Below are 12,418 nucleotides of genomic sequence, written 5' to 3' on the forward strand. Positions count from 1 at the left end.
TGGCTGTATTCTTGTGAGTCCTGCAAGGATCAGATCTCACCCCTATGGTTTCTAACATTTGTATCCGTGACCCGGGAGAAAACAAAATCATCACTGACAAAAATTTGTAGGTGACACAAAAATTGAGGGAGTAGTAAACAAAAAAGAGGACAGGTCAGTGATACAGAGTGATCTGAATCGTGTGGTAAACTGAATGTGAACTAATCATATTTTTAATAGGCCAAGAATAAGGTCATACATCTATGAACAATGAATAAGGCTACAATTTAATCATGGGTATTTTTAGTAAAAGTCATGGGCAGGTCAAGGGCAAGAAACAACACACCACGGCCCAAGACAGGTCCATGACTTATACCATATATACCCCGATTGACTCTTGGGGCATGGGAGGGGTGTTGCCAGGGGGGAAGAGGGGTGAGCCTATGGCACCAGCTGTGGGCGGGGGGCAGGAGGAAGAGCCCTGTGCCGTGGGAGGGGGGAGTTCCAGGGGGCCAGCTGCTGCTCTGGCCACCCCAGGATCACTGCCAGGAGCCACTGAACTCCGGTGGCTCCAGCTGCCCCCTGGACTGCTGCTCAGGCAGTCCCCAGGGCCAGCTGCACTGTCCGCTGCTTGGGTGGTCCCCAGGACCAGCTGCTTGGGGCCGCTAGCCACTCCAGCAGCAGCTGGTGTGTTTGGCTGTGGGGTCACCCCAGCAGCTGGCTGCAGAGCCGCTCCAGCAGCAGCCAGCGTGGCTGTCCCCAGGGCCAGCTGCTTGGGCACCCCTGGGGTCAGCCACACTGGCCGCTGCAGAAGTCACAGAGGTTGCAGAAAGTCATGGAATCCACGATTTCTGCCATCTCTGTGACAAACACGGAGCCCTAACAATTTATGACAGGTTTCAGAGGGGTAGCCATCTTAGTCTGTATCAGTAAAAATAACGAGGAGTCCTTGTGGCACCTTAGAGAGACTAACAAATGTATTTGGGCATAAGCTTTTGTGGGCTATAACCCACTTCATCAGATGCATGGAGTGGAAAATACAGTAGGCAGGTATAAATATACAGCACATGAAAAGATGGGAGTTGCCTTACCAAGTGGGGGGTCAGTGCTAACGAGGCCAATTCAATCATGGTGGGTGTGGCCCATTCCCAACAGTTGACAAGAAAGGGTGAGTATCAACAAAGGGAAAATTATTTTTTTGTAGTGACCCAGCCACTCCCAGTCTTTATTCAGGCCTAATTTGATGGTATCACATTTGCAAATTCATTCCAGTTCTGCAGTTTCTCAATTAAGTCTGTTTTTGATGTTTTTTGTTGAAGAATGGCCACTTTTAAGTCTGTGTGATATGTTGACTGTATGAAGTGGAAATCCATCAATTCGTTCAGATATAGACAGACATCATCTTCCTTTCCAAAGGTAAACAGATGGACATCATATCAAAAGGACTGAAGGTAAAAAATCCATTACAATCAACATACCACGCAGACTATGGTGAGACATTATGCCACACACTCTCAAAGAAACTGCGGAACCACTGATTAACATCCTATACAGCAAACAGGAGAAGATCAAGAATTAGCTCTCAAAACTGGAGACTCTCATAAAAAACAACCTTCCACACAAACTTCCTCATGGCTGGACTTTACAAAAACTACACAAGCCATTTACAACACACACTTGGCTTCTCCACAGAGGAAAAAGGACATTAAACAATCTAAACTCCTACATGCCACAGGGGACCACCACTGTGGTACCCTTAATTCACCCAACAATACTGTTAATCTATCCAGCTATACTATTAGCCTGGCAGAAGAGTTTGTCCTATCTTGGGGCCTCTCCTTCTGCCCTACCATCCCCACGAACACGATACAGTTCTGCGGCGACCTGGAATTCTACTTTCGCGGTTTCCGACTCAAGGAATATTTCCACCACACCACTGAACAGCACACGAACCCACAGAAATCTTCCTACCAATGCTACAAGAAGAAGGATTCTGCATGGACTCCTCTTGACAGTCAAAACAACATCTGGACTTCTACATAGAGTGCTACCACTGATGTGCACGAGATGAAATTGTGGAAAAGCAGCATCACTTGTCCCATAACCTTAGCCATGCAGAACACAGCACCATCCACAGCCTCAGAAACAACTCTGACATTATAATCAAAAAGGCTAACAAAGGAGGTACTGTAGTCATCATGAACAGGTTGGAGTATGAACAAGAGGCTTCTAAGCAACTCTCTGACACCACATTCTACAGGCCATTATCCTTTGATCCCACAGAGGATTACCCAAAGAAACTGCACCATCTACTCAAGAAACTACCTGAACAAGCACAGGAACAAATCTACACACATACACACCTCTAGAGCCCCGACCACAGGTATTCTATCTGCTATCCAAGATTCATAAACCTGGGAATCCTGGATGCCCCATCAACTCAGGCATTGGCACCCTGACAGCAGGATTGTCTGGCTATGTGGACTGTCTCCTCAGGCCTTATGCTAACAGCACTCCCAGCTATCTTTCAGATACCAGTGACTTCCTGAGGAAACTACAATCCACAGGTGATCTTCCAGAAAACCTCATTATAGCCACTATGGATGTAGAAGCTCTCTACACCAACATTCTACACAAAGATGGACTACAAGCCGTCAGGAATGGTATCCCCAATAATGTCACAGAAAACCTGGTGGCTGAGCTTTGTGATTTATATCTTCAAGTCAGCAGCACTGCTATGAGTACCCACATGGCCCCACAGTATGCTAACATTTTTATGGCTGACTTAGAACAATGCTTCCTCAGCTCTTGTCCCCTAGTGCCCCTACTCTACTTGCACTACTCTGATGACATCGTCATCATCTGGATGTCTGTTACAGCTATCCCCCTATTCCATTTTGTTTCTTACAGCTGTCCCCATATTCCATTTTGTTTGTGTTCTCCTCCTGTGGCCGCCCTTCCCTGGCTATTAAGTTGTTTACCAGGGCCACTGCCCTTCTCAAAGGGAGGGCCCCTTAAGTTGTTTACCAAGAGCCATTGCCTTTCTCAAAGGTATGGCCACTTGTGCTGCACGCTAAGTGGGACCACTGCCCTGTTAAAAGGGTTAGTCCTGTTATCACCTTGTTGAACCTGGGCTTGGTGTAGGGCAGGCAATGTCCAGAGCTGCAAGACCTATTGTGTTTTTAAGATCCTGGGCATGAGTCATAGGCCTCATGTGCTTTTGAGTAACCTATTGCACAGGACTCTGCCCAGGCATGTCTCTGGGCTCACCTGCAGTTTTTCCCTGTGCCTCCTCCCCCGTGACAGAGTGAGCCTATCAGGATCACTGGCGGGAAATTGCCTAAGTTTGCCTTTAAAAACAGACATTTTTGAAACAAACATCAGAAAGGTTCCTGCATTGCTGCCTGGTCTAATCAGCCAGGGGTTTTGAGGGGTCCTTTCTCTGCTCTTGTTTTATTTTTGAGCGTACCCCCGGTTTTTACCCCCCCCCACAAAGAACAAATTGCTGCCTGAGACATGATTATTAAGACCGTACCGAGCCCTCCTTGCTTCTTCTGATGTTACTGCTGCTTCTGCCTTTGCTGCTGCCTTGGGGACTGGTAAGAATCCCTCTGTAAAACTTTCCATACTTTTATTCGATTACTTTAGCTGCTGGCTCTGTTTTCCTAGCACACAGACTCAAGCTAAACCTTGGTCTGTGTCTTAAAACCTCTCTTAAACTCCGCTGCGCTTTGCTGCTAAAAATAAGCTTGTGCTGCTGCTAAGCTCTGCTCCCTGCTTTCAGCTGTATCCACTGCTGCAGCCACCATCCCTTGGCTTCCTTGGGGGCTGCCTTGGGAGCTGTATCCTGGGCACATACCACTCTGCCCTCTGTGACTTCCCCATAGCATAAGGTGCACCGTAGGTTTTGCTTTTTAGTTTAATAAGTCATAGTTTGCTAAGATTGTAGAGCTTGTAAGTTTCACCTCCCTTGTTATAGTTTGGTGTTTTGTTGCTCTGTATAGTTGCTTGTTATAGTTTGCTTAGAATTGTGATATTTGTTGTTTTGCCTAGTCCTTGATTAAGATAGATTTAAAAAAACCATTGCCTGGTTGTATTCTGTACCTGTTTTATTACTTTGTATAAGCTGCTTGTAATTTATATAAGTTTAATTAAGTTAGAGGATAGATAAGATTTTTACTGCTTGAATTCGTCTTCCCGCTGTCCCAATCTCTCCCTGAACTTTCCCGTGTCTGTTTTTCCCCCGCTCCAGTCTCCCCCTCTGTGTACTTCTCCGTGTCTCCCTGTTGTAACCCCTTGCTGCTCCGCTCCCCCTCCTCCCGTGTAACTTCCCAAACCCTTTGCCACTTCTTTCCCTTTTTTTTTGGGTGTCCCTCTAGCCCTTCTTTACACTTCTCTGCTGCCTCTCCCTGTATCCCCTGTGTTCGTGCCCCTGCTCCTCCGCTGCCCCTCCCCTACCGAAGATCACCATCACACTGCTCCGTTTGTCTTCACCCCACTGCTCTGCAACTTCCCTGAAGTGCTCTCCACTGCTGCAACCTGCTTCTTCCCTCAGCCGTCTCTCCCATTCTCCACATGCCTTCCCATCGCTTACACGTTCAGCGCCCTCCCCTCTTGCTGCTCCGAGACTCTCCTTAAGTGCGCTCCAGCTGCTCTTGTCTCCCATACCTCCAGCCCGCAGGATCCTGAAGACTGCTGCTCTGGGCTTCACCCCACAGGGCTTCAGAGTCTCTCGCTGCTTGCACCTGCACTCTCCTCTCGTTAGTTACCACTAATCACTCACTCCCCTCCCCCTCCCGCTTCTTGACCCAGCTTTTAGGTACACTCTTGCTATCACAGCCTCACAAATTAAATCAGTAATTTTCTACATTGCATAATTTTACTTATCACCCATACTGTATTATTGCACTGTGACTCACATTTTACTTGTGGTTATAACACCCCATTAGTTGCCTCCATTTTTCTAATATACTTTGTATACCATTTTTATATAGAAGCTACCATTTTATTTTCCATTCCACACTGTATCTAGAGTTGTTCCTATATAAAGTTGAGTTGCTTATTGACTGTACTGTATCCCATTGCGCTGAACCCTACTTACTGTACTCCACTGTTAAAACTCCCTACACTGTTCAATAAGAACCCCCTCCTTATCATTGTCTATTGTAAACACCTTATACACCCCATCCCATCGCATTTCATTGTTAAATTCCCACCACTTCCTTTCTCCTTTAATAAAGAAATTAATTGGCACCCCACCTGTGTGGTAATTGCTCCCCAAGGTCCCATATACCTGCAGGCAGGGACACTGGAGACATGGGAAAGTGGCCCTTGAGGAATTCCACCAGGATTTGAACAATTTCCACCACACTTTCAACCTCAGCCTGGACCAGTCCACACAAGACATTCACTTCCTGGACATTACAGTGCAAATAAGCGGTGGTCACATAAACATTACCCTATACCGGAAACCTACTGACTGCTATATTTACCTCCATGCCTCCAGCTTTCATCCAGACCACATCACACGATCCATTGTCTACAGCCAAGCCCTAAGATACAACCACATTTGCTCCAATCTCTCAGACAGAGACAAACACCTACAGGATCTCTATGAAGCGTTCTTAAAACTACAATATGCACGTGGGGAAGTGAAGAAACAGACTGACAGAGCCAGAAGGGTACCCAGAAGTCACCTACTACAGGACAGGCCCAACAAAGAAAATAACAGAACGCCACTGGCCATCACCTACAACCCCCAACTAAAACCTCTCCAGCACATCATCAAGGATCTACAATTTATGCTGAAGGATGATCCCTCACTCTCACAGACCTTGGAAGACAGACCAGTCCTCGCTTACAGACAGCCCCCCAACCTGAAACAAATACTCACCAGCAACTACACACCACACAACAGAAACACTAACCCAGGAACCAATCCCTGCAACAAACCCTGCTGCCAACTCTGTCCACATATCTATTCAAGGGACACCATCATAGGACCTAATCACATCAGCCAGATCATCAGGGGCTCATTCACCTGCACATCTAGCAATATGATATATGCCTCAAGCGCCAGCAATGCCCCTCTGCCATGTACTGGAAATCTCTACGCAAAAGAATAAATGGACAGAAATCAGACATTAAGAATTCTGCACTTCAATCTCCCTGAACACTCAATAACAGACTTAAAAGCGGACATTCTTCAACAAAAAAAACTTCAAGAACAGACTTCAACAAGAAACTGCAGAATTGGAATTAATTTGCAAATGTGACATCATCAAATTAGGCCTGAATAAAGACTGGGAGTGGTTGGCCACTACAAAAAATAAATTTTCCCTCTGTTGATACTCACCCCTTATCATCAACCATTGGGAATGGGCCTCGCCTACCATGATTGAATTGGCTTCGTTAGCACTGACCCCCCCACTTGGTAAGGCAACTCCCATCTTTTCATGTGCTGTATAGTTATACCTGCTTACTGTATTTTCCACTCCATGCATCTGATGTAGTGGGTTATAGCCCATGAAACCTTATGCTCAAATAAATTTGTTAGTCTCTAAGGTGCCACAAGGACTCCTTGTTGATTTTACTAATGATCAGTATAAGCCATATTTACAGAATGGGGAACTTTATCCAGTATAGCATCACACTCCATACTGTGAAAACTCATTCAAGCAACTTTTCTTGATTTTGCTTGTAAAAGGACTGTTTACTTCCTATACTTTGAAAATTATGAACTCGGAATGAATCACTCTCTGTCAAGATAAACGATAGCTTAGGATATCCAATGCTAAAAAATTCCTACCTCTGTCGTGAAGACTGTTTCTCAATGCCCTTTCAAACTGTTCCTCTTCAGTAAGCCCACCAGTGTACATGTCGTAGTCCCCTGGTGTGTTGTATGGGTAACTTGGGTGTCTAGAATACCCTATAGAATGAGAACAAAAAAGCTAAAATAAATAAATAAAATGCTGGCATTGCACAAAATATTTGATTTTACTGTCTATCATTGCCTCAAGCAGGTTTTCCTTTTGAATTAGAAAAGTTTCAGAGGGGGAAAAATGTGATTAATAAAGAATCTGCTACAAGCATATATGCAGTAAAACAAACTGTTTGCCAGTTTTGTATGTTATAAATGATAGACTATGGTAGCAGGCAAGGCCTCCAGTAATTAATATTTTAAAGAAAAATGTATTCAAATTTTTTTAATTACTTCATGGTTTATAAAAGTACAATAATATGCTCCATTTTAATAAAAGACTTTTACTCTAAAATTAAAAGGCTGAGTTTTAATGAGCTCCTTTTAAAATTTAAATGCCAAGAACTGGAGACCATATTAATGTGACAGAGTTATAAAACCAAACTAAACTGAATTTTCAGTTACCTTTCAGGCACCTTTTTACCTGTACTTCATTTCACTTCTCTCCACAGTCCCCAGCCCACAATGTTTGCAACCATCAGAACTTTTCAGAATTGTTTTTGAGACCTAAAAAATCCCTGGCTCAAACTCCTGCCAGAAAACCCTGCAATTTGCACAACAATCCAGAATTTAATATCTAACTGCTGCTGTACAAGCCTACTGATAGCACTGTGCTACTTGTACAGAGTATGAGTGAAAATTAGCATGATATTCACAGCCAGATCCAGGAAACCCCCCACTATTAGATCTTCTTTAACATCCCAGCCACCACTTGTGGTCCGTTCTTACCATCAACCACCAGCCCTCACTTGAGTACTCAGAGACTAATCCAGGGGTCAGCAACCTATGGCACGCATACCAAAGGCAGTATGTGAGCTGATTTTCAGTGGCACTCTGCTGCCAGCTGGGGTTCCGTCCACCGGCCAGCTCAGCCTGCTGCTGGCCTAGGGTCCCGGCCGCCGGCCCAGGGCTCTGCTCCTGGCCTCAGCCTGGCGCTCTGCAGCCCTCCCCAGCTGTGGCCCACTGGCCTCAGCCTGGGGAAGTGAGGGGTGCAGAAAGGGGCAAGAGAGGGCACAGCTCAGCACCCCCACCTTAAAAATATCCCAGTGGTGCTTGAACAATTTTTAAGTCCTGATTTGCTGCTTATACCACACCATGTGGAACAGCACACTGCGTTTGACATTGTGCGTGCCTTCTGTTGCGATTTTTCCCCCCCTGCCACTGTGAGTTGAGGGGTACCTTGACAAAATGTCAGCTCCTAAGAAAGCGAAGTTAGATGTCCATTCATTTCAGCTTTCTTGGACAGTCACATTTGGATTTATTCAAAAGAAGGACCATGCTGTTTGTGCTTTCTGTTGTGAAAGTGTTGTTTGTCGCACATCAAGTGTTCAACGACATTTTGAAATGAAGCACAAGAAAACCTTTCTTGATGAAGCAGACAAGACCAGATCGATCAAAAAGGCAGTAGAAGGATATGAGGAGAAAAGCAGTGTTTTAAATGCTTAAGTATAAGTAAAAATCAAACTACAGAAGGAAGTTACAAGATTGCACAGTGCACTGCAAAAAATGGAAAGCTGTTTATAGATGGGGAATATAAAAAAAAGTTTCTCTCAGCTGTTCAGAGGTTTTGTTCAATGATTTGCCAAATAAAGACAGAATCGTATCTAGAACAAAAGAACTGCCTGTCTCTGCCAGAACAGTTGAGACACGCATAAGCGAAATGGCAGACAACATTAACGAAAAGCAGACGACTGCATTAAAAGACTAAGCAGTGTTTAGTGTTGCAGTGGATGAGAGTGTGGATATAAACGACGTTCCACATTTGGCAGTTGTTGAAAGATACTGTGCTTCCGATGAATCCAAGAGGAACTCTGTTGCCTAAAACCCCTGCATGGCACAACCAAGGGGGAAGATATAGTGGAAAGCTTTGTAAACCATTTTGAACAACAAGGAGTTGACATCAGAAAAATATTTTGTGTGACAACAGATGGTGCTCCTGCCATGGTTGGAAAACAGAAGGCATTTGTAAAGTTACTTAAAGTCAAATTGGCTGCTCAACAGCCAAATTTCACTGCATTATCCATCAAGAAAACCTGTGTGCTAAAATTTCTAATTCAGAGCTTAATAATTTGATGAATAGAGTGGTGCAAATTGTGAATTTCCTTGTTGCTCGATCTGCTCTGACTCACAGACAGTTTCAAGCACTGCTAGAAGAGATGGACGGTGCTTATAAATTCCACTTCACAGCAACATTTGGTGGTCTTTTTGTTGGAAAAAGCACAACTACCCTGAACTGGATAATGCCAAAAGGCTGTGTAAGATCATGTTTCTGACATCACCGCTCACCTAAAAGAACTCAAACTCTGTCTCCAAGGTGCAGGGAAAACAGTTCTGAATCTTTATGAAGTCTGGAAGGCATTTGTTGTAAAACTAGCAACTTCTCTGGATATTTGAATTTCGACTTTCCATTACTTCCAACACATAAAAGAGCTATTGACACGTTGCACTGTCAGTGTTGATGAGATTGGAATGTACATGCAAGAACTGGAATCAGAGTTTTCTGACAGATTTCAAGATTTCCAGCAATGTGGCCCAATACTTTCTTTTCTAATTAAACCTGAAAAGTTCAACGAAAGCAACTTGGATTTGTCTGTATTTCAGTGGATGGGTGTTGAAGATTTCGAAATGCAGCTCATTCAGTTAAAAAGCTCAGAATTATGGGTATCAAAGTTTGGAGAGCTGCAGAGTGCACTTGAAGCTACCGAGAGAGATCATGGGGCCTCTGTTCTGACCTGCTGGACGTCCCTGCCAGTGCAATTTTACTGTTTGAAGAAAATTGCGTTTGCAACGCTTTCAGCATTTGGATCCACATACCTGTGTGAGCAGGTATTTCTACACATGAAATCTGTCCTCAGTCCCTCTTGGAGCCGATTAACAACTGATCACTCAGAAGCCTGTATGCAGCTTAAAAGTATCTAAATATGTGCCAGACACTGGAAATCTCAGAAAGGAAAAGCAAGAGCTTTGATATGATCTGCATTTTAATTTAATTTTAAATGAAGTTTCTTAAACATTTTAAAAACCTTATTTACTTTATATACAACAACAGCTTAGTTATATAATATAGACTTATAGTGAGAGACCTTCTAAAAACGTTAAAATGTATTACTGGCACGCGAAATCTTAAATTATAGTGAATAAATGAAGACTTGGCACACCAGTTTTGAAAGGTAGCCACCCCAGCCTAGTTCAAGACAAAGATCCACAGTTCATTGCCCAACTGACCATATGGAAGCAGAAAAAGAGGAAAGGAAAGGAACTTAGAGGGTGAGGGGACAAGCAATAGAGTATTTCTCCCTTCCAAAACAAATTTATAATTTTGGTGGACCCCAGAAATCCTCAAGCCGGCCATTCACCTTGATGCTCCCCAATATGAAAAATGTTTGAGTTACAGTAAGTTAATGTATGAAGATGCAAAACAAAAATGGTTACTAACCTTTCGTAACTGTTCTTCTTCAAGATGTATTGCTTATGTCCATTCCATGCTAGATGTGTTTGTACCACGTGCACGGTTTTCCTCAGTGGTATCCGTTGAGCCGGCTTTTCTGCCCTCTGGAGTGGCACACATACGTACCAGTATAAAGGGTGCATTATTAAGGCCTCACACCCTCTCAGTTACTTCTTGCCAGTAACTCTGACAGAGCGGTAGGAGGGTATCATGGAATGGACTAAGCAAAACGTCTCAAATGAACAACAGGCAGAGTCGACGGTGCCATCGCTGGATCGAGGGAGGAAGAGTGGCCCAGCACAGGTCTCACTTTATTAATCTCTCCCGGTTTGTCTCTGTTCTGCACCAGAGAGCATCCTCTCTAGGTGTGCTGTTTATGTTTCTTCCACCACACCGGAAATGGTAAATGGTAAGGCTTTGGAGTGGAGCCCGGAACTGGAGCAGAGCCGGAGCATAGCTCCAAAGCCCTGGTAAACGGCATGAGAGGAGTGCTCCACACAGATGTTGAAGTGCATGGCACCGATTCAGAGGGGCTCGGCTCTAAGACTGTTCTGAGGCCAGCCTCCATGAGAATGGCCTTCAGCCAAAGGTCCCTGTCCTTTTCATTGTGAAGTCCCTCCTGATCTGGCACTTACTTCACGTGAGTTTCCCCAGATACTTTAAACAGTTAGAGTGCAGGTCACTGGCATAGGCTTGCCGCAGGAGGCACATGGCTTGAAGCCCGGGGAATGGGGGCATGCTCAGTCCCTGCCGCAAAGAGTCCCTTGATGACACAGACCAACTATTCCCACTCCTATATACATTAACACTAAGAAGTATATACACTAACTACAATAACTACACAAACCACGCACAAACTGTCCAAACCACTGGGAAAGAAGCCTTGCTGCAATAAGGATTGTTCCAGCAACCATCATGAGTGGTAAGAAGGAACTGAGAGGGTGCAAGGCCAGTGGAGCCTCTTATATTGGTGCATATGCATGCGAGTCAAGAGGGCACTAGAACTGGCCCAACGGATACCACTGAGGGGAAAATGTCTGGCTACGCTTCACGCACACATCTAGCATGGAAAGGACATGGGCAAACACTCAAAGTAGTGAACTGCCAGGAAAACAAAAAAACAAAAAACTTAAAATCTTCCCCATCTTGCCTCTCAAAAACACCAAATATTGGTTGAAAACATTCTCTCAACTTATTCTTACCATATATACAAGTTCAAAGACTACAAGTTAGCTCAGAAGCATTAAAACCCAGTGTGACACTAAGTTCCCATACTCTTCAGAGATATTGTTATGATATGATTGTGGCATAACTATGATGTATTTTATACAAGACAGTTCATGTGACATATCATTGAAAAGATTATGATTTACTGAGTATGATTATCCTATTTGTATGCCTGTATCATTTTCGTATCTGAAGTTTGGAATATCATCTATGCTTCCATTACAAATGTGTTTACACGTAGGGAACACCCACTAGACAGAATGCAATCAGTCTATATGGCTGGCTGGGAAGGGCCATTACGGAAAACAACAAGACTTTGAAGATGCTAATTTCCCCTGGGGAGCCTTTCCAGGAAGCTTTCCTGAGGACCTTACAAACAGTCTCTGTCTCACGGCTGCTATGGCCCTACAGAGGCATGTGACCAAGTCACCTGGTACTTGATTCCATCATAACACTAGTGTTTTTCCACTAACCAGGCATGGGAATCAAACTGGGAGACAAAGGGTTCCCGACATATGCTAAAGCTATTTAAGGCAGGGGAGTGACATCATCCCCGCCCAAGATGACTGCAGTAAATATCTAAGAAACAAAGACTGAAATGGGGGAGAAAGGCTGTACCTAGACTTGAGAGCTTTTTAGCCTGTGAAAGGAATACCTAGAGTTTTAAGCTCCAAGCAAGTGCAGCTTGCCCTCAAGAATAACTGCAAACTATCTAAAAACAACTGTTAGGATGAGAATTTGCTACTTATGTTCAATTTCTTTAGCATACTAAGCTTAGATTGTGT

The 12,418-nt window shown here is 44.2% G+C and overlaps 1 protein-coding gene across 8 annotated transcripts in view; it reads right to left on the reverse strand.

The window, feature by feature from the left end:
• The window catches only part of RHBDD1 (rhomboid domain containing 1), a 125,400-nt gene that overhangs the window by 69,806 nt on the left and 43,176 nt on the right, over positions 1-12,418 (reverse strand). For 7 of the 8 annotated variants that reach the window (XR_004001930.1, XM_030574739.1, XM_030574735.1 and 4 more), the window contains one exon: positions 6,788-6,907. The exons of the other annotated variant lie outside the window; for it this stretch is intronic. Coding sequence is in view for 6 of the 7 variants with exons in the window: in XM_030574739.1 (XP_030430599.1) it covers positions 6,788-6,907 (120 nt within the window). In the remaining variant the exon portion in view is untranslated. The remainder of the gene's footprint in view (positions 1-6,787; positions 6,908-12,418) is intronic. 8 annotated transcript variants of the gene reach the window in all.

Source organism: Gopherus evgoodei, chromosome 9, assembly GCF_007399415.2.
Source record: "Gopherus evgoodei ecotype Sinaloan lineage chromosome 9, rGopEvg1_v1.p, whole genome shotgun sequence".
In the NCBI taxonomy this organism is placed as follows: Eukaryota; Metazoa; Chordata; order Testudines; family Testudinidae; genus Gopherus; species Gopherus evgoodei.